Genomic DNA, 26,286 nt, shown 5'->3' with positions numbered 1-26,286 from the left:
GTCCAGAGGCATGGCTGTGGAAGGCAATTTGTCGGTCGATTGGTCTGACACTTTGAAATCTCTTGTCAGCTATTGGATGGGTTGGCAGATATCATGGCTCCCAGAGGACGAATTCTAAATACGCTGGTTATGTGTTATCTGCCATAAGCAGGTCATATTGTCACTACTGTATTGTAAAAAATCACAGAATCTTTGAGATGGTGCAAAACTGGTAAAATACTTTTAAATAGCTTTAAATGAAGATGGAGGACGAGTTTCCACTTCCTTTCACGGACAATGAAGCCACAACCTCTCAGATAACGGTGCTGCCATCTTGCACTGGTGACGTACATTTTGGGGCAGAAACATAAACACTCACCAGTGTGATAAGAACTACACAAAATCACAAACAACATCTTGCAGAGAATTGTCTTTGATGTTAGTTTTGTCCATGGGCCATCCACTAACAACGAGGAGGGATGCTATGTCCTATGCTGCAGCCAGCCACAAGGGGGCGAGCAAGATGTTTTAAATTCACTGTTGGAAGTTGTTATGTTGTCCATCTTTATATGTGAACGATGCTAAATAGCTTCGTAACTAAAGACATTGAGGATATGTGTAGTAACGTGCTAAAGAAAGAATAATCAAGGTAGTACCTACTTAACAATAACGTGTTAGCATTCTCACTATGAAACTCTCCACACAGCTAATATGGTGAACATGATAAACATGAGGGCACATGCTCTTCTTCTTCTTCTCTCCGCAGATTGCCTTTTTGTGACCGAATACTTCACCCGCACGCCTCGGAAACTGAATGCATTCAACTCGTTCGCCAGCGTGGAACTGTTCCACTTCAATGTGCCTGACGACACCATGATGGCCGTATGGAACCTCATCACCTTCAAGGAGCAGGGGGGCACGTTCGGAGACAGCTGCCCAAACCGCAACGTGACCGTGTAAGACCACGCGAGACAACTTCACGATAACTTCACGATAACTTCACTACAACTTCCTCATATCCTGAAGTTGCTTGAGTTTAGCGGACAGCCTCTGAGTTTAGTTTTTTCTTCTCCCGAAGTTACACTTAAAAATCTAAACTCTGTTCCTTCTGTAGGGGATAGATAATAATAACATGTATCTTAATTACTTTACCTCTGGGAGAAAAGGGTTATAGCAGCTGGTTAGCCCAGAGCATTGTCAGCTATAACTGCAGCCCGGACATATGGAGGAGCGGCTGTTAAAGCAGGACGCTTTAATTTATCCTGCCTATTTTAAACTCCTCCGTGTCCCTGGGATTCAAACATGTGAACGTATGAATATTCATATTTTATCCGAGAATTTTCCATATTTCAAATGGAGGGTGATCTTTCTGTCAGCTGCTCCCCTGGATTCATTTCACACTTGGCTGTACTGTTCATGAAATATTGGGCCCCAACAGGGATTGAATTTTGCCTTTGTGATTAATAGGTACTTCAGGTCCGGCGCTCCGCCAGTAATCAACCCCCTGTGCACCAGCTTCCCACGGGACACGGTTGTCCCAGGATCCTTTGCTGTGACTCTGACCTGGACCCTCCCGAACCGAACCACAGGAGCGTTCAACGTGACCAGCCCGCTCCCCGGGGACTGGTTCCTCGCGGCACATTTACCCAAGGATGAAGGCAAGATCTCAGTCAAGGTGAGTCCGCTCGTTCATCACACACAGACGTTACAGTTTCATGTTGAATATTGAACCCGTGGGTTGCTGTGTTGTCAGCGTATTTCATGCTGACATTGATTACTGTGTTGTTTTCTGACCTGGCATAGCAAGAAAAACTCTGGTGAAACTAATAACAAGCCCGAGCCAGCGTACACCAAAGCACGACACTGAAACTAGATGAATTACCTCGGCCATGGAGTTTTTGGTTTTCATCTTTGTTTGTTGTTAGTTTGCAGGATTAGGAAGAAACTACCTGACAATGTGCAGGATATTTTTGAAAGTTCAGTCTTGTTTTGGGTTCAGGAAAGAACCCATTCAGTTTACAGGGGGGTTCAGATAAAGGGGCGGATGTAGGGTTTGTTCTTTCACTTTCTTTAACATTGCGAGGTAATGTGAATCTAGATGGAAAAGTGTGTACATTTTGTCATTTCTTTTAAAAATAAGGGATAAGGGGGTTCCAAGAGTCCTTCTAGTTTTTAATGTGATCATTCACACTGTGCTTAGATGTGTCAAAATGCCAGTGCTGAATCAGTTATTTTCCCAGAGGTCAAATTATAAGAGTGAACAGTGTGTGGAGAAGCTGTATTTCTGTAGCTGTTTTGTTTGTTCTGTCACTTTTACAGTTTAGGACAACCACCATGTTCATCCTTTAATGAGACAGTTGAGCTTGTGGTTCTGTGGAGGCTGCACACGTACATACAGATTTTTAGCAGGTGTCAGATTCACCTTATTACTTCAGGGTTCAGTTCAGCTCCAAACACAAATTTAATCATTTCATTTCATTTAAAACGTTAATATTTTGACCTGAAGTTGGTGCTAAATGAAAGGTTATGGGAAAACGTATTACATAATCCAAATGTAGTGGCAATCAGTCTCATGGCATCCAGCTTAAAGCCATTTACAGTGTACCTTACATCTGTTGCATTTCTCATCTGCATGTGACAGTGTTATTCTGCATGGTCCCTGTTAAATAACTAACTAAATAATAAATACATTTATGGAAATCGACAAATGTAAATGGGAAAAACGGTATTATATTAACAATTAGTTATTCTTTCCCCTGACGTGTTTCAGTCAGCAGCCTCAGTGGTGAACGGATCAACTGACACAACAACTCACCCACCATGACAACCCTATAGGATAAATCTCATTCAGCATCTGCTGCTCAGAGCAGTAAATGAAAAGCTTGAATGGCTGTTGTGTTCTGCATCACTTACTAATGGAGACTGGTAATACAGAAGCTTATTTGTGCTAATGTGTTATGTAATTTGATTTCAGTGTGATCTAAATCTAAAATATTCTCCTCATGGGTACTTAACTCCCCATCGTGATAGGGAAAAAAAAAAATCAAATAAAACTGATGTAAATTTTGGTCGAGATTAGTATTCCAGTTTGTGCTGCAGCGCTTAAAGAAGCAGAACAGAGTCAGAGAGTATTTCTTCATCTTATCATGTTTGCCTGTTTGGCTGCATAAACACCTGCTGATTTCCATTTCAGGCAGTTTATTTGTCACTGGGAAGCTTTTCAGTTGTGCTCTTTCCTTTGTGGTTTACCACCGGCTGGCAAACGTGCTCCTGGAATACACAACAATCACAAACTATCATCAAGAGTTGCCTTCGCCATTTCATGTACAGACGAGTGGGTTTTGCTTTGGGGACAGAGGGAAAATTTCAATGACTTGCTGCATTGGATGGGAATAACATACATTTTCCAAATTCTGCCGTCCAAAGTCATTTCCTTGTTTTCTGATGTTTTCTGCTCAGAAGGGGAAACGTTGGGCTGAAGTTTTGCCACAGGGGAATACACTCTGCATCAATAACAATCTCGGTGAAAAGACAAAATCTATCACAGTGTACCCGGATTTAGCAACAAAAATACAAGAAGCAATTATGAGCTGTATTTCCTGTTTGCTCCTCTTGCACTTTGACTGGTTTTCTTACTGTGTGGACCTTGTGATGTGTTTAATAAGATGAACAACAACATTGCAAACTATCAACATGTTGAGCAGTGTTGGTTTTTATGAATATGTTGATGTACTGTTGATGCCGTGCTCACCACTTATCTTCTGCTGCCTTGAGACATGTATGATTTTCTGTTTCCTGTTGTTTGTCCTATTTGCAAGGTGACATTCAGTTTTCACCTTCAGAGATTATTCAAGTATCTCGTATTGTATCATATTATTCAGTTTCGTATCTTTCTTATCGTTTCCAATCGTATTGTCCAGACTCTTTCCATCACTTGCTAAACCAGAAGCAGGTGCACCATGTCATACATCATATACTTTTATAGGATGTACGCTTTATTGTACATATTTCTATATACATGTATTTCTAACTTTGATATTTTATTAAAAAATGTTAGCTCTAAAAAACACAGTAATCCTAGTGGAAGGCAAAGAAAGAATGTCATTGTACAGGACTGTATATATGACAATAAACACGTTGAACCTTGAATCTCACACAAAGCTCAGTGTGATTGAGGAAACTGATGAGAAATGATAAGAGTAATAAAGGATATTAAATGTTTACCTGAAGCGCTGCATTGGTAAACACCATCGCCTCACAGTGAGAAGGTTGTGGGTTTGAACCTGACAGCTGTGGTGAGTGCATGTTCTCCCAGAGTCTGTGTCTGGCTTCTCCAGTTTCCTCCCACAGTCCAAACCCATGCAGTGTGGGTTAACTGGGGGCGGCAGATGAGAACGTGAGCCTGACTGGTTGTTGGTCCCTGTGTCTGTCTCAATGTCAGCCGGGATTGGCTCCAGCCCCCTGTGACCCTCAAGGATGAGCAGTGTAGATAATGGATGGATTGAAGGAAATGTTAACCCGTCCATCCATCTTTGTGCTTCTAGACAGTTGATGGTGCGACTTAATGAAAGTTGGTTTGATAAATCATCCTGTGTCTGAGTGACAGCAATCCTACTTAGCTTTAGGCTCTAGGAACATAATTACCCAACAATAATAATAATAATACACATATATATAATTTATAAATCTTCTTTCAATTTGCCCAAGGCCGCTTTATAGAGATAGGGAAGAAAATCACATCCCTCACAACGCAGGTGATTTCATACTTATCTATCATTTAAATAGATGTTACTGTTTTATTATGAAATCAGGGTTTTACATAATGGTTTTCCAGCATATTAGCCTTTTACTGAATGCTGGATATTGGCCAGTCAGCGATGTCTCTGTCACAATGATGGAGCTCAGTCTGAAACTGTAAGAGCTGATTTTATTGTTTTATTCCGAGCATCCTGATTCATATCATATGCACATATTATATCTTATGTCTTATTTTTCTGCAAAACATCCTTTTTTGATCCATCCTTTTAAGGCTGATTCTCACTTTGGGGAAAATCTTTTTTTTTAATGCTTTTAATGGTCGTGTTTAAAGTAATTGAACACCGTTGAAGATGTCTGCACTTGTACAGTGTAAAAACGTTGGCCTTCAAAATCTCACGCTGGTTGAGCCTTAATTAAAACTCCTTCTACGAGACACGTGTGCAGGTCCGAGTGATGGGCTGCAATAAATCAAAGGGTCACCTCAGCGGCTCCCCCGACTAATGACACGCCAGAGTAATTGTGGCCGGAGCAGGAAGCGTCCGTGATCACTTGACGGGAACGAACAGCCTCATTTGGCATTCACACCTGTCCTTTAGAATCAGGGGCAAAAGGCCCTCGCTCCTTTTCAAAACACATTTTTACAGCAGATCATGTGTGGAAATGCCGCACGGCCGGCTGGCTCCGAGTCGTTCTGTCTGCCCGGCTCATCTCCCAGAGTAATGCACATCCAGCATTAATGGTTCAGAACAACACGGGTGAAATAGCGGGTGCGTGTTACACTGTGTGGCAGGCTGAGGGAGGACAGAGTGATATTAATCCAGCAGCATGACAGGATATGCACACAGTCCATTAAGGATTTCCAGCCAGTCTGAATCATATCCAGTCTCCTCCTTAGCCACATTTAAGAAATATTGTGGAATTAAATAGCTGCTAATGCCACTGCTGTGTTCTCTCTGCAGGGGCTCTCTGAAGAATGCCAGTATCTGTTCCAACCTCAGCTCATCGTCCAGAGGCTGATCGGGATTTCAGTTCTCTATCCAGGATACTTCATCGACCAGATGATCCCCATCCACAACAGATCTGTTCTTTATAAGTAAGTCTTCTACCTGAGTGTCGAAAACACCAAGAGTCAGGAGGCGTTGTCTTTGTAATTCTGCACCTAAACAAAGAAAATGAATTGTATTCTCTCCCAAGTCCTAGGACAAGTTTATATACTTCCCTTCCACGAAAATTCACCTCAGTATCGTGTGCAGAGCAATTTGATTAGTTTATTTTCCCTACAGCTTTACATTCAGTTTTTCTATTTAAGGTGAGTGCTTCATAAAAAATGAAGGTGTGAATTATATTAAAATGTTAGCTGCTCAGTCCAATATTACATATTATATATATTTTAAAATACATTGTTGGGTGTGTTGTTAATGTTTTTTGAACTGCATCTATCTGTCTTACCACACACACATATAGTACCAGTATAGTTGCATAGTACCTATATTCTTTTAAACAAACATATAAATAGCACTTCTCATTCAATGCACTTCTTAAACACACATAATACACATTAAGTTATATATGATTTCATGCTCTATGACAAACTGGATAGTGTAGAGCCTACAGTACATATTACGTTATTATTCCTGCCTTAAACCCATGTCGGTTTGTCTTTATCTCACCCTGTGTGTGTGTCTGTGTGTGTGTGTGTGTGTGTGTATGTATGTGTGTGTGTGTGTGTGTGTGTGTGATTGTGTGTGCGCGCAGAGTATTCATCCCCAATTATATATCGAAGGTGAAGGTTCAGCTGGTAAACTGCAGCACCAAGAACAAGAGCAGCGACAGTTGTCCCGTGGTGCTGAAGATAAGAGCCCGGGCGCCGCCGGTTCATAACTCAAGTGCCCTCGACTGCAGGGAGTGGAACCCGTGTGAGTTAGACACGCTGGATCCTTCCTGGGAACAGTGGTACTACATCCTGGTGGAGAGATACCTGAGCAACTCTGACGTCTACTTCCGCATCGGGGTGCAGGTCACAGGTGAGAGCAGTCATTTTCATATTCGTATTAGGAAAGACAAGCAATAAACTTGATATGTGTTTAATATTATTAATTCTTTACAAGATTTGTAGTAGTCTGGCTGTAACCCTTTGTAACAATATGTTTAAACCATAATATGTTCATAAAGATGGACGACCTGACTCCCCCCCGAAACCAAAGTGCCTCGACCCAGGTTATGAATCCTGAAGAAGAAAAATCACCCTTTCTAACCTGTTAATGTTTTTCCATAAAATCAGAGAAATATGCATGATCTTCGCCCTTTTACTTTATTCATGTTACTGAAAATCCAATATATATGTCCAATTATTTGTGATGTAATTCCACCATTACACATCCATTGGTAATAACATTAAATACTAACTGAGAACTCACTTGCACGCATGAATATTTTACATAGAGTAAACTCTGGTGTTTTTATTATTACTAATGTGGTTTATTTTATTTTTCTTTCTCATTTTTCCCCTGATTATTCAAAAGCAAGCAGGATAATTCAGCGCACTGGTTTTTTCTGCTTCTTAATCCCAAAATAACTTGCAGCATTTTGCTTACAACTCTCACCGGGGGATTGCGTTGGATTTTCTCTTTTCTCTCGTGATCCTCAATTTCCATTTTCTACAATCTTTCAGCCGCTTGATTCCAGTGTTGTTCGTTATTTTCCTTCCTTTTGCTCTTGAAGTGCAATTTTGACAAAAACCACGGCTGATCTCTGAAAACCTGAAAACTCATAAATTAGGCCAAAGAAAAGCCAGGAATGAATCTCAGTAACCAATATCCACAACAATACAGTCTTTGTATGAAGGGTTGTGGATTTGAAATTCCACTGTTGGAGAGAATAACTGATAATTAGTTCTTTTTGACATCTTTTATAATAGTTTGTCCAAGGTGCCCATGCGTTTGGGGCAGAGACTGAATGTTGGACACATGTTTTGCTGGGAGACAGAGCCCAGACAAAGTCGGACCATCACGAGGCTCGTTCCAGAAAAAGAACCCAAACGGAGGCCATTCAAACGAGAGAGCTAAAAGGAGTTACCACACTTAAGTGCTAGATGCTGTTTTTGGGTTGTGGAGAGCTGAGATATTTTTTTTATGCGCGCCCCACTGGGAAGGCTCGAAAAATCTGTGGGAAGTCCACTCCCATGTAGTGATCCCCTCCCTGCGCTCGACACTGTACAGTGCACTTTGTTACCATGGCAACACAGACACTAATTATTCACACTGCCTCTCCCCCCTGCCTGCCAGGCAGATCTTACTTGACCTTTCGTGGATTTAAATTGAAGAACACCTCAGGTTCAGGGGAGAGACCATCTGGAGCGCTCACCTCCTCCTGCTCTTTCTCGCTGTCGCTGGTTATTATTGTTATGAACGCTCTCAGGATTTTGTGCCCTTATTCAAATTCAGTCCAATTTACAGGTGTCACATTCGCTGGCGAGACAGACGACGGCAAAACTAGGCTGCACTTTATTATTTATCAGTATTGTTTATCTGGTGTTTTCGCTGCTGTATCTTGCCCTCAGTGGATGTGTGGAGCGTTTATGTGCTGGGCTGTATATGAAAGCAGGAAGAATCAGGTTCTCGGGATAATGAACAGTAAGAAAAAAACTATGATTACACAACCCCCGTCCTCTCCCATCCACCCACCCACACATATACAGTACATACATAAACATGTGCTATATAATTGGTTCTTTTCAGATTTTTACACAGATTTTTTTCTTGTTTCCACCAAACTTACATTTGCCCCCAGCCAATGCAGTATTTAATATTTCGGTATTTTTAGGAGTGCTCCAGTTGCCTGAGCAGATGTCAAAATACTTCAAACCCTTTCAGAGACAACGCTATGCAAACAAGGCTGAGCCACAAAAGCCTTTGAAAATCCGTTCCCCGCGGGGACTGACGATATTTGATGGTACTTTGCCAGTTGCCATCAATGACCATTTTGCAGTGACTTTCTTTGTGTTGAGCGAGTGCACAGTGTTTGCAATTAATGTGGATCTTTATCTCATTAAAAAGCATGATGCTGTGCCGAACCTAGCTGTTTACATTACGGAATTCAGCCGGAGGGGATCATTTCAAACATTGGCAAAAGACTTACTTGCTTAGCATGCATAATAACGCAAGTAAAACAACTGACTTGGTTGTTTCCTGTTTGTTTGAGATTCGCTGGTGATTGGTCCTTTGATTTAACGAAGGGGAAAACTTCTGCAGCACGTCAAGTGAAAACACACCAGAATGTTCGCCTGTCAGTTTGATTGATTTCCTCTGGGAATTTGACGTGTGTCTCTTCTGAACAGATTGCTCCAAGCCCAATTTGTCCAAGGACCGCGCTCAGCCCGGCTCCTCCATGAACATGCCGCAGTCCTTCGGCGTGGCGATGGGTTTCTCTCTGTCTGAGACGCTGTCTGTGGCGACGCTGCCCGGCCTGCAGCAGAACGCCAGTCACCTGCACAGCTCGGAGGACAGCATCGTTTACCTCCCCCCCACAGCCGACACCAACAAGTGCTGGCCCATTCGCCCGACCCTGCGCAACGAGCTGGACACCTTCTCCGTGCACTTCTACGTCTTCTTCGGGCCAAATATATCGGTGCCACCCGACCGGGCCGCCGTGTTCGCCATCAACCTGATGCCAGTTCTAGACAGTGGAGGAGTCCTCAACATGGAGCTCAAGCTCAACGTGGTGAGTTCTTCAGATTGTCCTATGAAAAGTATTCTTATTATCAGTTTATTACCTTAAATTACAGCAAAACAATGAAAGGCTTGTTTCCACTGACAAGTTAAAGCAAGTCTTCAATTAGGCAGTTGTACATTTAGCCCCTTTGTCCAAAATCTGCCCCAATATTTTATTGGTTCCTTCAGGTTCCATCATTCCACCAAGTTAAATTCTGTTCTATCAGGACTGAGCAATAAAGCTTTGAGTGAATGTTAGAAGATTTTAGGGTCATTGACTATAACATTAAAATACGATACATTCCAGCAAATGTGAAGCTGAAGGATTCCTGAAGTCGTTTGGTGGAAAATGTTGGACTCAGGCTCTGTCGACACCTTCATCCTTCACCTGCTGCGTGTTTCACTGGTGAGAAGGATGAAATTGTAGATAAGAAAGTAAATATGCACCAGTTAGTGAAGTGAAAGTCTCCATTTAGAGAAGGTGAATAACTGGGCTCGCAGTGTCTGGCGGAGCTAAATCTGGATGCGCATATGTTTGCAGAATTTGCTCTGGGAGCTGAAAACGTTCACAGGGAAACAGACGCCAATGTTTGGGGGTGTGACATATGTTTCTAATTGAGAGGGAACAAAATGCAAAAGATAACCCAAGCTGGAATTGATACGTCTTTATTGCACTGGCCTTTCACGGAATTAGAAATGCACCTGTGGCGTCTCTGGAGGCCGACAGGGAGCCAGAGACCTGCAGAGCTACAGGCTGGCAGATGGACTTTTTAGATATTTCGCTCCTAATGGAAACGCAGGCCAGTCAGCGTGGAAACAACTGAAGCAGGAAGCATAAAAAGACCCTCACAGATATCTTTGATAAACCAGTTCAAAAAGAAATATCTTGACATTTCCTCAGTCTTCATAGGAAGTACGATTAGAATCAGTTTTATTTCTCTGCATTCAGAAAGGATATCGGTCAGGGGAATCTTCTGCCTACAGCGTCTGTGGCTTTGCACAAAAAAGAGGAGACGGGAGGAAACAGGTGGACTTCAACTACAAGGGGAATACAACCTTCAGTTTTAACAGTTTAATATTTAACAAAACAATCACAAGGTCCTATCAGCAGGTTTCACACAGCCTCCAATCAGCAGATGGGTTTTCCGCATGGAATCAGAGATAGTAAGATTCCATTTTCATCCACTATCTACTGCTTATTCTTTGAGGTTCGCAGGAGAATCTGGAGCCAAAGCTAACATTGGGTGGGGGGGTAGGGGGGTGGGGGTACACCCGGGAGAGGTTGCCAGTTCATGGCAAACACATAAAGAGAAACAATTCAGTTTAGATTCTCAAATGAACCACAATCTGCCCGTCTTTGGACTGTGGGAGGAAGCCAGAGTACATAGAGAAAACCCACACACACAAATGGAGAACATGTAAACTCCACTGGGATTCTAACTGGGAAACTTCTTGCTCAGATGCGTCAGTGCCCCTCCCACCATTAAGACCAATGGAAACACTTCTTGTTCCTTTTTGAGTTTAAGTTCATTCTTGACCAGAAAAACTGCTGAGGTATCTTTGGAAGCCCGAGTTGAGATTGTTGTAGAGCGATTGTTTCTGAATTTCATCATCTCATTACATTATGTGTCTTATTGCCAAAAACTAATCACCAGTGAATCTGAGAATCACCTGAGGTTTTGTTTAGAGTTTGAAAGATGTGCAAATGCAGCGTTTATGTACAAATTTACATGCAGCCTCAACAGAAAACTAATCAGGAACTATCTTTTACTGTCTTTTAAGTCATTTTTTATCAAAATATCACAAATTTTCTGGATTCACCTTCTCAAATGTTAATATTTGGTATTTTTTATGCCTCAGCGCTGACTACAGCCAGTTGCTGGACGAATTATTGTTTTCGGGTTACCCATCTGTGCTTTGATAAAAATGTTCACTTGGACTTAAGGAAGAACTGATAAGATTAAGGTTTTCAAAAGTCAAGGGATCAAGGTCACTGAGACCTTGAAATTATGATGTAAACAGAAACTGCCCTGGTTGGCAGAGGAATACAACCATAAGCTATTTTCACCTTGTTCTGTGATAATAAACTACTCATGGATTTTAAAAACAAAACAAGATTTTCATTATAATGTCAGCAGGGGCTTTGAGAGCCTGACACTGGCCTCTTTATACCCATAAAGTATATAACATGTGTTTAATTGATAGTAAAGATAATCATTGTAGTCCGACATGTTATTACGACAGGTTTGAAGTTGCTGAAACGTATCCTCCATGCTGAATTCCCTCTGCTCCCACATTTTGCGATAAGCTGAACACATCTTTCATCTCCCCCGAACACACGGAGATGAAATTGATAATCGATCCTCTCATCTAACCCCCGGTGAGCGAGCAAACAGCCGTATTTCCCCAAATGTGTCGGATAAACACATAAATAGTTGACTCTTAAGGAAATGACAATTATTGACTGAGTAATTAATTTGATGTTTTTATTGATTGGCGCCGCAATAACGTCGTGGTCCAATGGCAACCTTGTTTTTTCCCGCATTTCCTCCTCCTTCTCTCACATGTGTCGTCCTTCAGTCCAGTCAGGAGCACGTGTCCATGTGTTTTAACCTGGCAGTAGCGACTTGTCTCGTTTTCCAGCCCAACACATCGCGCTCGACAACACGTATGTCTCATCGACAGTCTGCTGTGATTTTGGTATGAGCCACGAGATGTGTTCCTCAGAGAGACTGTCATGCTATATTATTCTATGGACCGGTTTCTCCCCCCTCGGTGATGATCTGTCACTTGCTTGTCTCAGGCGCAGAATCCAGTCAGCCGCTGCCAGTGGGGGACCGTGGCTGATTTGCAGAGCTTATGGAGACATTTTCAGGGAGCGGCTTGTCTGCCTTGTATCGCCCTCGGTGAGGGAGGGAGAACTTAATGTATATGGCTTTTATTTCCACTGGAAGATTATCAGTTTTTTTTCGCTTTACATCATTTTTGACATTCTTTACATCAGGACCCATGCAGGGAAAGGGATTATAATCACTTGAACATTTGTCCTCGAGACACTATCAGTGAATTCTTCATAAGCTTCTGTATGTTACACCTTTATTTTTCACAGTTATTCAGTATCCTCAGAGTTTGGAGAAAGAGTTCCACTTAGACGTCTCATAGAACTGATTCTTGCCCACGTTGACATGCTCGGAGAAGATAATATAAACATAATATATCTAATAATAATATAAGAATATTATAAAAAATTATTTAAATGAAAAACATATGGGACTTGAATATTTAATTGAATTAACCCTTACAAGTTGGATAGATGAATTATACATATATAATCTTCACATTTATATGGACACATTTGTAAACATCTCTTCATCCATTTTTATTGACATGTATAAATGTGGAAATAAAACAATCGGAAATAAATATTCTAAAAGATGTTTTCAAGAGAAGCTAATGTAAGAAATGTGGATGTTTTCTGTTGTTAAGCAGCAGCGGTGTTTGCTCATAATAAAAAAAATAGGAGTTAAACGACAACAACAACAACAGTGCAATATTTGATTGAGCGAAATGAGAACTCATCAAGGAGTTTATTTTAATAATCTTGGGCACTGGGATGTGCAACATGCAGTTCACTTGCCAACTTCATTCATGATCTTGCATCAGTTGGCATTGTGTCCTGTCTGGCAAATGTCATCAACACAACTCGGGGGAAATTCAACGAATCAAAAGTGAGACGGCGACACAGCCGAGACAAACTGGCATCCGAGGAAAGTTGTTTCCATCTGCAGCGTCTTCACTATCAGAGTGGAAGTATGTGTGATGTGGTAACTAATCCTCTGGAAGGGATGTGAACTCTGATGTTCTCTCTACAGTACTTTACTACAGTCACCTTGAAGCTCTGCATTGTTTGCACCTGATTGAATTACGCCTCTGCCACTCACATCCCATAATATTAACTAACAGCTGCATAATGGATCAGGCATGTAAATCACAATATTAAACGTGATTAACGATGCAGTGTTCACAGCAATGTTACAAAGTGGTTTACAAGTAAAAGCGATAAATAAAAGCCCAAACAGAATTAGCGTTTAAATTCCAGACATCCATTTTAAATTGCACAACAAGAACTGAACATAAACAATACGGCAGAGCCTTGACAATACAACGGCATTTTTTTGAAGTGATTGAAATCCCTTTCCCGATGAAGCACCGAACCTGACAGCAAAGATGTCGGCTGCTGAGGAATGATCGGCTTCCAGCTCGGGGGTTGATGGAGCTGAAAGACGGATTACAGTGAAATTTGTCTGCAAAATCTAAACTTCAGCCGCACACAGACGGTCAGGGGGTGGGGGGGAGTCGGAAACAAAGGAGTTTCCTGGTTTCTACACAGCGTTAACGGTTCAGATGACGGATCAGACACATCCTGAATCTGGAGCTGCACTCAGTAGAGCACATAACTTCGCCAAGGCCCAGTAGTCGCCCTCAATTCATCAGCGGCACCATGAACCACACTCATAGCTTGTTTTATCAAGATCTCTATTATTTTTATAGAAATTCTGGAAAAACAAAAACAGATGACAGTTACATCCAGAACGAGGTGAGGACTAGCAAAGAACACAAGTACAGGAACACAATCAAGGGTGCAGTCTATGGGAGGGACACGTAACCTGTGAGGTGGGAAAGTAGGAACAGAAAGTAAGGTGCACTGAAATGAGACACAAGGTAAAACAGGAAATCACTAAATATGCAAAAACAGAAAAACAAAAAACATAACTGAACTCAACTCAAGGAGAAAGAACAGAGACACAAATACAAAAAACCAACACGGAAGGAAAATACAAAAAGAGTCCAACAAAATCAAAAGTCCTTTGAAAGGATAAAGACATCGTCATGGCTGAAAACACTTCTACTTTTTGACTGAGCTCTTTAGAATGACATCCAGAAATGTTGATAAAATTCTCTTGATACACAGCGTCTGGATTTGGGGGCCCCCCCGACCCTCACATGTCCCCGTGCGTCTCATTCACTGCTTTGTCCACGAGTGTTTCTTTCTCAATCCTTCATCTTCAAACTGTCGGGGAGACTGGGGACAATAGGGGGGGGAGACAGACTCTCTCTGGAAATGCCAGTGGGCATTATCCTTCCTCCAAGAGAGGACCGGCCAGATGGTGAATTTAGGAAGCTTGAAATCTCAGCACCTGGCAAAGTGTTTAAGTTATTGCATCAACAACTTTGCCAACTCCCCCTGCACATACTTTCTGTGCTGTGGGGGCGACAGAAATCTTATTTATTCAAGGAATAATTGCCTTAAGTTATCCAAACCACTTCTGTTCCCCTTTGGACACACAGCGAATACATGTGCTGAATCTCATTATGCAAAGTTTTCAGGTTAAAGCTGCAGTTGAGGCGTCGCTCAGGAAAAGCATGAAGGTTATATCTGTGTGTGTGGGTTTCTCCGGCTTCCTCCCACTGTCCACAGACATGCAGATTAAGTTTACTGGATTATCCTAATTGGCCATAGCTGTTTTCACAGATGCACTGAAGTCCGGACATTTCCCCAAAATTGAAAGGTTCAGTGTGTAAGAAGTAGGTGAAGGGATCTATTGGCAGAAATTGAATTTAAAATAATCTTATTGATGTTTTCACTTGTGAATTTCATCGAAATTGTACAAATTTTTGTTGTCTTCTCCCTAGAATGAGCCCTTTATATTTAAATACTTTATATAGACATCAGCAGCAGGTCCTCTATTGAGGCCGTCATGTTTCTTACGGTAGCCCAAACTGGACAAACTAAACACTTTTGAGTTTTTATGACAACTGAAGGTTTTCACAGGTTCTCTTTCAGTTTAGAAGGGAAGGGTGAGATGAAGGGTGGTCAGCTGCAACATGACACTTCACCACTAGATGTCACTGAATTATACACACTGAACCTTTAAGAACACAAATATCAGGAGTTAGTTGCTCCGTACATGTTCTGAACTTTTCTTGCCAGCCCCAGAGGGAAATGTCAGAAAAATGTCGGGAATGAGGCCATGTGTGAATATAACAGGAACATTCACAGAGAGTGAGTTTAAGTGTTGATGAAATAGACAGGCGCAAAACTGGAAGAATACAAACCTCTCAGGATGAAGAGGAGATGATGAAGACGTAAACAAAGACCTCAACTGCGAAAGGGGATGAGATTGAAGAGCTTTTCGGTCGAAGCCGACGTCGATGTGCTATAAACAAAACTTTGACTCTGAGCCGAATCTCCCGCTGCGTTTTTCCTACGTAAAAGTCTCCAGTCTCCGTGACCCTCAAAGGAAAAGCAGAAAATGCATGAAACGAATGAATAAAAGCTGCAGTTTCAGATTGAGTAACTTAGTTGGACACTTTCCACTCTGCTTGTAAAAACATTTCAATGCTCTGCTGCACAGACTCTTTGTTCCCAAACGACAAAAGGCCCTGTGAATAAAGTGGGAGGAATTTCAAAAAACGTATAAAGTGTCAAATTTCACTGGATGCAGCAATAAATACTGTATGAACACATCCAGTATTTATCGCTGCTATTTGTATCCCTGTTGTTCTTCCACTCAGACCAAATTGGACTTCAGCGTCCTGTGTTCACCTCGCGTCTCTGCAGAGTGAGCTGCTGTGTTTTAAGCACATACAGTTCTCAACGCCTCACCACTCCTCTCCAGGAACTTTTTTGCTTTTAATGCATGAGCGTGTTAATGTATAATTGATGCTTTAAGGAGATAAACTGCCAGCATCTTCATTGAGGTGCCTGAGGCCGACAGAGGGAGAGCACTTTCACTTGATTTGTTAGCTTTAAAGTTTACTGTCTCACAGCGGAGGGGAGATGAGAGCTGCAGGTGATCATGGCCGGTGTTAGCTCGCAGGCGTGATGGCAGCAGATGGTTGATGGCCGGCTGGACGGATGAATGACGTTTGTTTGTGTTTCCTCCCGCAGACGACGCTGAGAGGAGCCAATGTCACGGTGTTCGGCTGCTTGAATCACGGGACGCCTCTCTTCTTACGAGGCAACTCATCACTGAAATGTGAATCAGGTAAATCCACTTTGACTCACAGAATAGCCACAAGTTTCACAATCCCCCGAAATTGATAAACTGTTTGTTGTCCACTTCGCTGGTTCTAACTCCCGAAGCTATGAGTGCTCGCATTCAAGTTACGACTGTTTTCCTTACATTTCAACCATCATTCTTCAGTTTGTTCAGTGGTGTTAAATCCTCTCAGAACTCGATTCATCACCTCCACGAAGCTGACGTTTAAATTACTTTCAGTGACTGAACTTCAGCTTCTCTTTCGGTCTTTTCATTGGGTTCATTTCAGCAGCTTCACTTCAGTGCCCGCATCTAAAAACTGACGCATATTCAAGTATTCAACAGTTTCACTATTTAAACAAGTTCTACATTTCAAGTGCAACATGTCAGTGGCCTGTAATGCTTCTGTGTGAGTGTGACGCTTTCCCTCGTTTGTTGTTTTTGTTCGGATGCAGAATCGGTGTCCGGGTTCTTCCTCTCTGTAAACGCCTCTGCTAACATCACCAAGCTGAGGATTCCCTACCCACAGACCGGAACCTGGTACCTCAGCCTGCGCTCTCTTTGTGGCACTGAACACGGGTAAGACAGGCACTGCTGCGGTTCTATTTTTACAGTACACTGGAGAACTTCACCCAGGGGCCCAGTAGTCCCCTTAAATTCAACCAAGCTGCAACAAATTGCCTGGAAACATTTTTAAAAAGAAGTCCTGTTTGCAGCCCTTTGTCTGGGTCTGCACCCAAATTTAATGGGGAACTTTTTTACCAAATTTCTCACCCTACCCATATCGTGGAAATCCACCGGGTGCTTTTTGACTAATCCTGCTTGACAAACCCAGAAATACAATACTTGATATTTTGAAACAGTCAGTACCATAGTTGCTATACACCAACTGTGAAGCTACAGCCAGCAGCTGGCTAACTAAGCCGAGCATTAAAGAGGAGGAAACAGATAGTGTGGCAATGTGAAAAGGTGAGAAGGACTATTTGAAAAATCATGTTGGGGAAGTGTTAATTATTCAGATGCCAGCAGGTTGTTTTTTTACCTTTGTGCAGTCAGGTGAGCTGTTAGCTGGGGATTTATATTTTGGGATGAGCGCTATCGATCTCATCATGTAACTCAGGGGCAGAGTGGAAAATTAGCGTTTTCCAACAAAACTATCAAACTAAATCTTTCAAATGGAAACGATTGGGTAATTTCAAGGCTTCGTTCAACCCAGAAATTCTCCCAAACATGATTTTCAAGCAAAAATCTACTGAAGCCAGTTGAGTGCTGCTCATAAATGTTTGACAGTCTCATTATTACTGCTTTGGCTTTGTCCCAGTGCCCCACATCAATCTACATGACACAATATTTGCTGTCGATTACAGGAGGACAATTTCAAAACGGGACATTCAATATTTCTTTTAGCTCATATTCAAATAACCATCACTAGTTTATTTACCTAAATTAATAATTCAGCGCTCTAATGAAGACAACATCCTCAGCGTTTAAACGGTGCAGCCGCCCACATCCTTTCCCATCTGTCACCCAGCAAATTAATTTGCGACTGGCTTGGTGAATTTGCTCCTGCTGCTGCACACCTACCATACGACACAGGGCAGGGTTCAATTCTGAGGTTTAAAATAATTTTTGAATGTTGGGAAGTGTAAAGAAAACAATTAAAATGTGTCTTTCATGCAATTTTCAGGACACAGAGGTGCCGGTTGAAATGTCACCATAAAAACGTAGTAAATTTGCAGCTTAATTTGGGATTCATGCATCTTTTTTGATTTGGTGAATTGAATCTGACTGGCAAAAGTGAAAGTCCCCCATTTCTTTATATATTATATTATCTGGAGGCAGAGACTTTGTTTTTTCCATCTGTAAATATTACAGAGACCATAATGCATTGTACTGACAAAACATGTTTTATTCTTGTAAAGGGCACAGCTCTTATCTTCTCTCCGCCAGAAAGTGTCTTGTAATCTCCGTTGTTCTCTGCACCTTTGTCTACAGTTTAATTCACAGATGAGGGCGATAAGCACTCGCTTGTTCTCTGGGTTGTGTAAAAATCTGTGTGTGAGAACTGCAGGAAAGAGAAGGAGGAGAACAAGCTTCCATTAACCTGTCCAACGCAGTGTTTTTCACAAGTTCATGACTATAATATATATTCAGCAGATTGAGCTGTTTAGTCCAAATCCTTAATGGCGTGAAAATGTGAACAGAATGAAATTAAGCAGATTTTTCTATTCCCGGGTCCCTTGGGAGTTCCAATTGGATTTGAATAACAGATAATAGCAGATGGTGTGAGACACGGACTCATCTTCACATGAGAAGCGTTGCTGAGGTTTGAAAATGTGCAAAACGTTAACGCAGCTTCTGTACGTGTCAGATGTCTACACATGCTAACGTCTGGTCTTGTTAGAGAGAAAAGGGGCGTGAGGGACGTGAGGTTGATTGATATAAGTTAATAAATAGGAAAGTAAGCAGCTGCGTCGATTAAAGAACATGGCTTCTGGCAAAGAAACACATTTGCTACCTCCCGGAGTTTTATTCTCTGTGATTGATTGTCGGAATTAGCAATTAGATCGTAAGCAGCAACATACAAGCGAGTGTGGGAATGGAAGGATGCTGCTGTTGGCCTCATACGACGGAGCTTTTTGAAATGGACGCACTTTGCTACTGTGACACTGTGAAGGAGGCAGCCCCTGAATTGGGATAGAGCTGTAAACTGTCTATGAAGATGGACGACATGACGGCTTGTGAAGTGAAGCCAAATCATCTCTATCGCCCCCTGGTGCCTGGCTCTAGTGCAGGTCATCAACGCTGCCTCCTCCATGTTAGAAGATGGTACATAGAGCATGTAAAATAATTTGTTGACAGTTGAGAATGACTCCTGAGTCCTGATCGATTTAGGGCACGTATTGACGGTGGCTCGATACTGAAGGACAAGATGGTAGCGGCCTTATCTATATTTTGGCTTCATTTTTGTGCAATGGGAGGAAGTGGAGACACGCTGTCTGTTTTTATATAAAGTTGATGGGCTGCACATGGACACAACAATGAGTGATTGAGGTTAGAATGCTAATGTTCGGCAGGTATAATGTTTAGAATCTCCTAATTGGCCACATTTGCTAATTAGCGCTAAATGCAGAGAATTGCTGAGGTTTATGGGATTATCATTACATTTTGTTTTTGGTCATAGAGCAAAATTGACTTTTTTTATTTAAAGCTTATTATGACGCTAGATGAAAAGTTAAGGGATTAATATCAATTCCACTATGGCAATCCATCCAGTAGTTGTTGAGATATTTCAGATTTGACCACAGAGCTGAACCATCAACAGACTAACATCAGCACCTTGAGAGTCTTTGCTAAAAGCTGATTCACACAAAACAAAGTGCATACCACGTCAGTTGAAATCCATTAACAGGTGAAACAGTGGATGTGTGTTTTCCCCCTGGTACACGAGGACCTACATTTACCAGCGGTTTTGCTTTTTCTTTCCTCGTCCAATGCTCTGTCTGTCTGTGACTCTTTCAGATTTGAGGCGTGCACCAACGTTACAGCCGAGGTGTACATGCGCTCGTACCTGACTCCCTGCATCAACGACTGTGGCACGTACGGACAGTGCAAACTGCTGCGCACCAACAACTACCTGTACGCTGCATGTGAATGCAAAGCAGGTAACACCTCACTACTCTTGAGCTTTGCATTGTCAATTCTTTCTCCAGCCTTCACCTGCACAGTGTGAAGATGAAGTCAATTCAGATAAGCTTGTCTGTTTATCTGAAGAAGTGCATTCACTGAGCCGTGGAATCCCGTCACTAACAAAACACAGCAGGTTGTTTGGTTTAAGTGGAGAAATAATTGTTCAAATGTGCTGTATAAATACGCAGTGGCTTTAATTATTAATCAGTAATTGATAATTAGCTAAAAAGCGTGACCATGAATTAATAATTGGAAGTGATTTCCAGCAGTCAAGAGCATTTTTGCATACAAGATAAGATACAAGTTTTTGTGGGGAAATTGGGTCATCACTGCTGCATAGCATCTTTAATCTGTCGGAGAATACACCACGCAGAGTGACAGAGAAACGGTGTGGGGGGGGGGCACAGGTCATCTGCCAGAGCTGAACTGACAATACCGCCAGTAAATCGTAGATGCCACTGTCTAATGAGTCATGCGGTGGCCTGGTATTAATCTTCTAATATAAGCCATTCTGATAAGACAATAAAACACTCTCCTAATTACGAGCAGCTTTTTAATAAAAGATGAGCTTATGAAGCTAAACAAAGCATGTCCTCCGAGGCTGGTTTTAAGTCCTGCTTTGATCTCCTTCTAATCGGAGCTGCCTTCTCTGCAGTTAAATTCATTGTCATACCTCATATGTGTGACTGCTTCTTGGCGTGCATTTGCATTCAGCCCTCGCCCCTCGGTCCGTCCCGCGCCGCAAAGCCTCCGTTCGACAGCGCTCATGAATATTTAATTTGCACCGTCTCATCCAATCCCCGACCTGATGAGGATCCAGATCAAGTGGCAAAGCAGGGGTTTGTTACGTTGGAGGGACATCACAGCGCCGAGGCCTCTGTGGTGCAGTGTAAACAACTGCACTCCTATCGGTTTCTGATTCATGTGGAGGAGAGTTTCTTGCTCATTCCCTTGAAAACAATTTAAGAAGACTTTTCTCAAGTTTAGAAAGTTTATATAGAGATCAAGAATGACACAGACCTCTTTGACGCCATTTATTCCACCCTGTGAAACCTGCAAACTCAAAATCTTCTCTGTTAGATCTTTGCTTTCTCAGATCAACATACAGTACTGACTTTGTGTGTGTGTGCGTGTGTGTGTGTGTGTGTGTGTGTATGTGTGTGTGTGTGTGCTAGGTTGGGAAGGCTGGGGCTGCACAGACAACTCGGAGGCTTACTCCTACAGTTTCCAGCTCCTCTCCACGCTGCTGCTCTGTCTCAGTAACCTGATGTTCGTCCCGCCCGTGGCCATCGCCATCCGAAGCCACTATCTGCTGGAGGCGTCCGTCTACATCTTCACCATGTTCTTCTCCACTGTGAGTGACTGCATGTTGTTGCGCGACTCTGCAAAAACACCAGAGCTGACCTATAAAATATTTCTGGGTGGGAAGGAAGCACAAAGAACCGGAAAGCTGCTTTACTGCTTCCCCTGCAGCGGCTGTTTTTAAAAACACATGAGAGCAACTAGAATGGCTCATCCCTCCGCCGAGGCCCGACAGTCCCTTCAAATTAAATCAGGCTGCACCAAACCGAACACAGATATCAGTCCTCTAAATATGTTTTCATCAAAATCCATGAATGGCGTTCACAAACCATTATGGTGGGCTGGAAATCTGTACTGTAGCTTTTATGTAATCTTGCTGACAAACAATCAAACCGATGGATATGGGAGGAAATGTGACCTCCGAGGTAATACAGTAATTTACTGTGAACGTAAGAAAGACCTCAGGAAGTTAATGGGACCTTGCCAACACAGAGGGAGTTGAGCCCATTTCACCTTCTGCTGCTATACAACATGAGCCAGTAATTTGCCAATCAAATACATGCAAGTGCATATTCCTGGTAGATCACATTTAGCCGGGAACACAATATTTCTGCCGATGACCTTGACAGTCTTCACAGTGAAGGATGAAATTGTTGTCCGCCGTGAGTGGTTTCTCAAGTTGTTTAATCCAATTTGAGTATTTTCCTGTATGTTCTGTTGAGCAGCGTCTCAGTGTCTGATAATCCTTTTAAACGCCTCAACCTGTTGATCCAAGTGGACGTCTTTGTGTTCCGTGTCTCGTGTCTTGTTGGTGCCTCACAACTCGGCCCCTGCTCTGTTTCTAACAGGAAGACTCCACAGGGGTTTAACAGAGAGGAAATGAAAGTCAAAGCATATCCAATGATAATTAATGATATGCGAATTTACTAATATTCAGAGAAGGATATGTTCCAGTCAAAGAGATGACTCACGAACCCAATCTAATATTTATGTATTTTTGGTTGAAAATAATTACTTTGGAAGAGGGACAACAATTTAAGTAATGTGAGAGATTATTAAGCACGAACAAACAGGAAATTGGTACTGGGCTGACATGGATTAGAATAGATTAATTCACAATGGAGTAAATTTAGACCAAACCAGAAGGCTGTTGTTGGGTAAAAATAAATTACCGTTCACTCATCTGAAAGCAAATAGTACATTTTCTCAATGAAAAATAACATCATTGAATAGATTTTACCAAACGTATTATCATAAATGAAAACTAATCAGATGTCTTTTCCTATTTTTCTTCTTTTCTCCCGACAGTTCTACCACGCATGTGACCAGCCGGGGATCGTGGTGTTCTGCATCATGGAGTACGACGTGCTGCAGTTCTGTGACTTCCTCGGGTCGCTCATGTCGGTGTGGGTCACCGTCATCGCCATGGCGAGGCTGAAGTCCATCATTAAACAGGTTCGTCCCCACTGTAATGCTGCATGATTATTACTGAGCAGGAAGCAAGGAACAACGTCGGATTCATGAAAAATGAGGTGTAGTGGTGCAGAAACTTGATATAGTTTATAAAAGTGAACGTAGACTTTCGCATTGAATGTAGCCAATGTGAAAGTGGCTAAAACCTATGTTCTCTTGACTGACCAGCAGAGGGTGACTCCACTGGTTGTTTCTATAGAAGTCTGTGATAAAATAATCAGATTTCTTTCTTGATTTATAACATCACTAAACATTTTCGGGTTTTATGGTCTCAGTTGCTAGTTTCAAGTCTTCAGGTGTAGGTGGGCGTGCTGTTACCTCAAGCTGTCAGTCAGGCTCCACCCCCTGCTCCTCCCTCTACACGTTTTCTGACCTGATAGTCGGTGTGAGTGGCCATTTTGTTTTGCTCTAATAAAACTTTTATTCGAGTCATGACAAAGCGTATCAGATCATTTCTGCTTCACAAAGTTGTTGATGTTGATTTACGAGATCCAACATGTGTGCACCATCTGACGCAGCTTGATAACGAACAATCCAATACTGTGAATCTGCCCTCGCTGATGTTCTCTACAGGACTGCAAATGTCACACATCACTGACTTGGATCAATAACGCTGAAAATACACGTGTACCAACAGTATCATTAACAATCCACACTATTAATCACATATTTTACTCGTCTTTGTTTTGGCTGAATCCAAAAGGAAAAGGGACGGTTTACTGCTAGCGCTCCAAAACAGAGACACGATCAAATTGACCAAATCATCTTCTCCACCTTTAGATGTTTGACAATTAGCAGATAGTGATTCAACCTCAACTCACACACACGGCTGTGAATGGCTGGGTTGTGTCTCTTGAGCGGAGAGACACAGTCATTCCTAAGAGCAACTGTAGAGCTGTTTGATTTCTTTGATAAAAATGTAACATGGAGGCAGCAGCGCATGTCCACAGTCACGTGTAGCCGTCTGCCAGCGTTTAAACCGAGAGCTCTTCTTGTTAGTGAGCGACAACTTGACACGAGCCCTGAGTCTGAGAGGGATTAGAGGACGAGGAGCTGCAGAGCCGAGTGAGAGAGAGCGACAAATGAGAAGTGCAGGCACGCCTCGATTTTTAGTGATGAATTAAAAGATCAATGTGAGGATCAAAGATGCCTGGTGCTAAATTATCTGGGTGTTGACATATTGCGGTGGATGACAGGAAACACTAACAGGTGCACCTTCTCCACGGGTCACTCCCCTGGCTGCACACCAACGTGGAGCACAGTCAGTGTGTGTGTGTGTGTGTGTGTGTGTGTGTGTGTGTCCGTGTGTGTGTCCATAAATGGGAGGAGGAGGAGAAGGGGAGGGGATAGTGAGAGGGATGGAGGGAGTATACACGAACATCTGCTGTCCTCCAGAGTTTTCGTTTTTGCTGAGGGAGGCAGTAAGCAGTCACTAATCAAATTGCACGTCAGGACGGGCTAGTGGAACTCTGTGTGTGTTTGTGTGTGTGTGTGTGTGTGTGTGTGTGTGTGTGTGTGTGTGTGTGTGTGAGTGTGTGCGTGTAGTAAATAGTGTTTGTTGGTTTCCTTGCATATGTAATGTTGTTTTTTAAGTCCATCACCAGAGCTTAGGCCTCTGAAGGTCTTAAAGTCGCAGACAAACTTGGACAGAACATCTCACATGGAGAAGTTTTTGCTGGTTCGTCTAAAGAAAGAGCTTCGGAGATTTGTTGAGAATTTAAATCAGAATTCATTCAAATAGTGATTAATTGAGTCTCCTCTTCATAGTTTTGGCCTCGTTTTGACCAAATGGCCAACTTCAAACTAAGTTAAGTGCTGCGGGTAGAGTCAGATCAGCAGAGTTTACAGACCTTCAGTTTATAACCAGAGCTGTGAAACAGCCCTTAGTGATGTCACCACAGATTATATCAGTTAAGTTAAGATGACGACAATCTCAAAATTGCAATAAAATGCAAAGATTATCATTTTAAGTCCTTTAAGTTTCGTTTTTCATGATATAAACTCTTGTATCAAGATATTTTCTTAACTTACGTATTTCAAAGTGAACTTCAGTAGAGCCTTTGTACAGCCACGTTAGTGGCAGCAGATCAGCAGAGTAAACAGACCTTCGGTATCAGAGCTGTGAAAGCTCAGGTGATAACGCACAGGAGCTTTAAACATCAGTGAATTTGTTTTTTTTTTATAGTGAACTGCCAAGGCTATTTATTTATGACCATGAGCTGTGTCTGAAAGCTCTAAAATTTGATAAGCACATCTCTGTGTTCAGATTCTCTTCACTGCTCCAAAAGGTCAAGAATGAACAACCATGATTAAAATTATTAAAACATTTCAGACCTTCAGCCCGGGACCTTGCAAACCCTCCTACTGTGGATCTGCTGTTGTGATTTGCACATGTACAAACACAATGTGAATCTGTGCTACTGTACATTGGAAAGCATGAGAAGACGTGGCTGATAAAAATAGACCCCTGACCAGAATTCCTACCAGCTCGTCCATCACCGTGACACATAATGATTAATTGCAGTGAAACCTCTGCCTGTGAGCGTCCGCAATTCACGTCTGCACACACAGTGTACACATGCATGCCTGGGTGCTGCGGTGCGATGCTGCGGCGGTGCAGCACATGACTGATGACTGCTGCTGCTGCTCAGACTCCTCTGGCCACACCACGCTGCTCCTCTCCTCCTCTCCTCCTCTCCTCTTCTCCTCCTCTCCTCCTCGGTGTGTGTGCAAATTAGTCCCGTTCCACTGCAAGCGGGTCATCGCCTCCCCTGCTCGAAAACCCCCGCAATTCCTCCTCGCGTTCCTCCAGCAGACGGACGAGTGCAGACCCCCGGCATCCTGGACAGGCTTAACTTCTCCCAACGCATGTGCAGCACAGTTTATTGATTTTTATCCCTCTCGCTTTATTTCTTTTATATCCCGTGGCTTTGTGTCAAATTGTGTGCTTGGCAAAAATAAGAGAAAAACATTAAACCGCCTTTATTTGTAGGAGAGGTCTCCATTGTTCACATTTTGTTTCCATTGTTACACAGAGGAGGCTCAGTTGGTGAATTATTCTAAAAGCATTTTCAGAACTGACCGTTTCCCCACTGATATTAAACTAATGGCATGTTTTCACAACGACCGGCTTTTATCTTCTTTACCTCATGCTGGTTGTTACAGATAATTCTCATAGTGGATGTTAACATTATAAAATCAGGCTGCAGCGTTTTATATTTTTTTTCATTGTCAACAAATCCCCTGAAAGGAGCAAATAACTGTGAGTCAAACTGTTTCTCAGTTACTGTCTGACTCAGCCACTCTGTCTGATGCACTCAGCTCCAGACCGT

At 42.3% G+C, this 26,286-nt stretch overlaps 1 protein-coding gene across 1 annotated transcript in view; it reads left to right on the top strand.

Moving 5' to 3' along the window:
• The first annotated feature begins 242 nt into the window (after window positions 1–242).
• The window catches only part of tmem8b (transmembrane protein 8B), a 32,279-nt gene continuing 6,235 nt past the window's right edge, over window positions 243–26,286 (top strand). Inside the window, exons 1-12 of the mRNA XM_061071935.1 lie at window positions 243–321; window positions 746–935; window positions 1,447–1,654; window positions 5,697–5,830; window positions 6,493–6,761; window positions 9,074–9,147; window positions 9,238–9,456; window positions 16,399–16,495; window positions 16,945–17,068; window positions 20,012–20,154; window positions 21,355–21,533; window positions 22,790–22,936. Of these exons, the coding sequence (XP_060927918.1) occupies window positions 243–321; window positions 746–935; window positions 1,447–1,654; window positions 5,697–5,830; window positions 6,493–6,761; window positions 9,074–9,147; window positions 9,238–9,456; window positions 16,399–16,495; window positions 16,945–17,068; window positions 20,012–20,154; window positions 21,355–21,533; window positions 22,790–22,936 (1,863 nt within the window). The remainder of the gene's footprint in view (window positions 322–745; window positions 936–1,446; window positions 1,655–5,696; window positions 5,831–6,492; window positions 6,762–9,073; window positions 9,148–9,237; window positions 9,457–16,398; window positions 16,496–16,944; window positions 17,069–20,011; window positions 20,155–21,354; window positions 21,534–22,789; window positions 22,937–26,286) is intronic.

This window comes from Limanda limanda, chromosome 5 (assembly GCF_963576545.1).
Source record: "Limanda limanda chromosome 5, fLimLim1.1, whole genome shotgun sequence".
Lineage (NCBI taxonomy): Eukaryota > Metazoa > Chordata > Actinopteri > Pleuronectiformes > Pleuronectidae > Limanda > Limanda limanda.
Note: the sequence above shows the minus strand (reverse complement) of the source record. Positions and strands in the feature narration are given on the sequence as shown.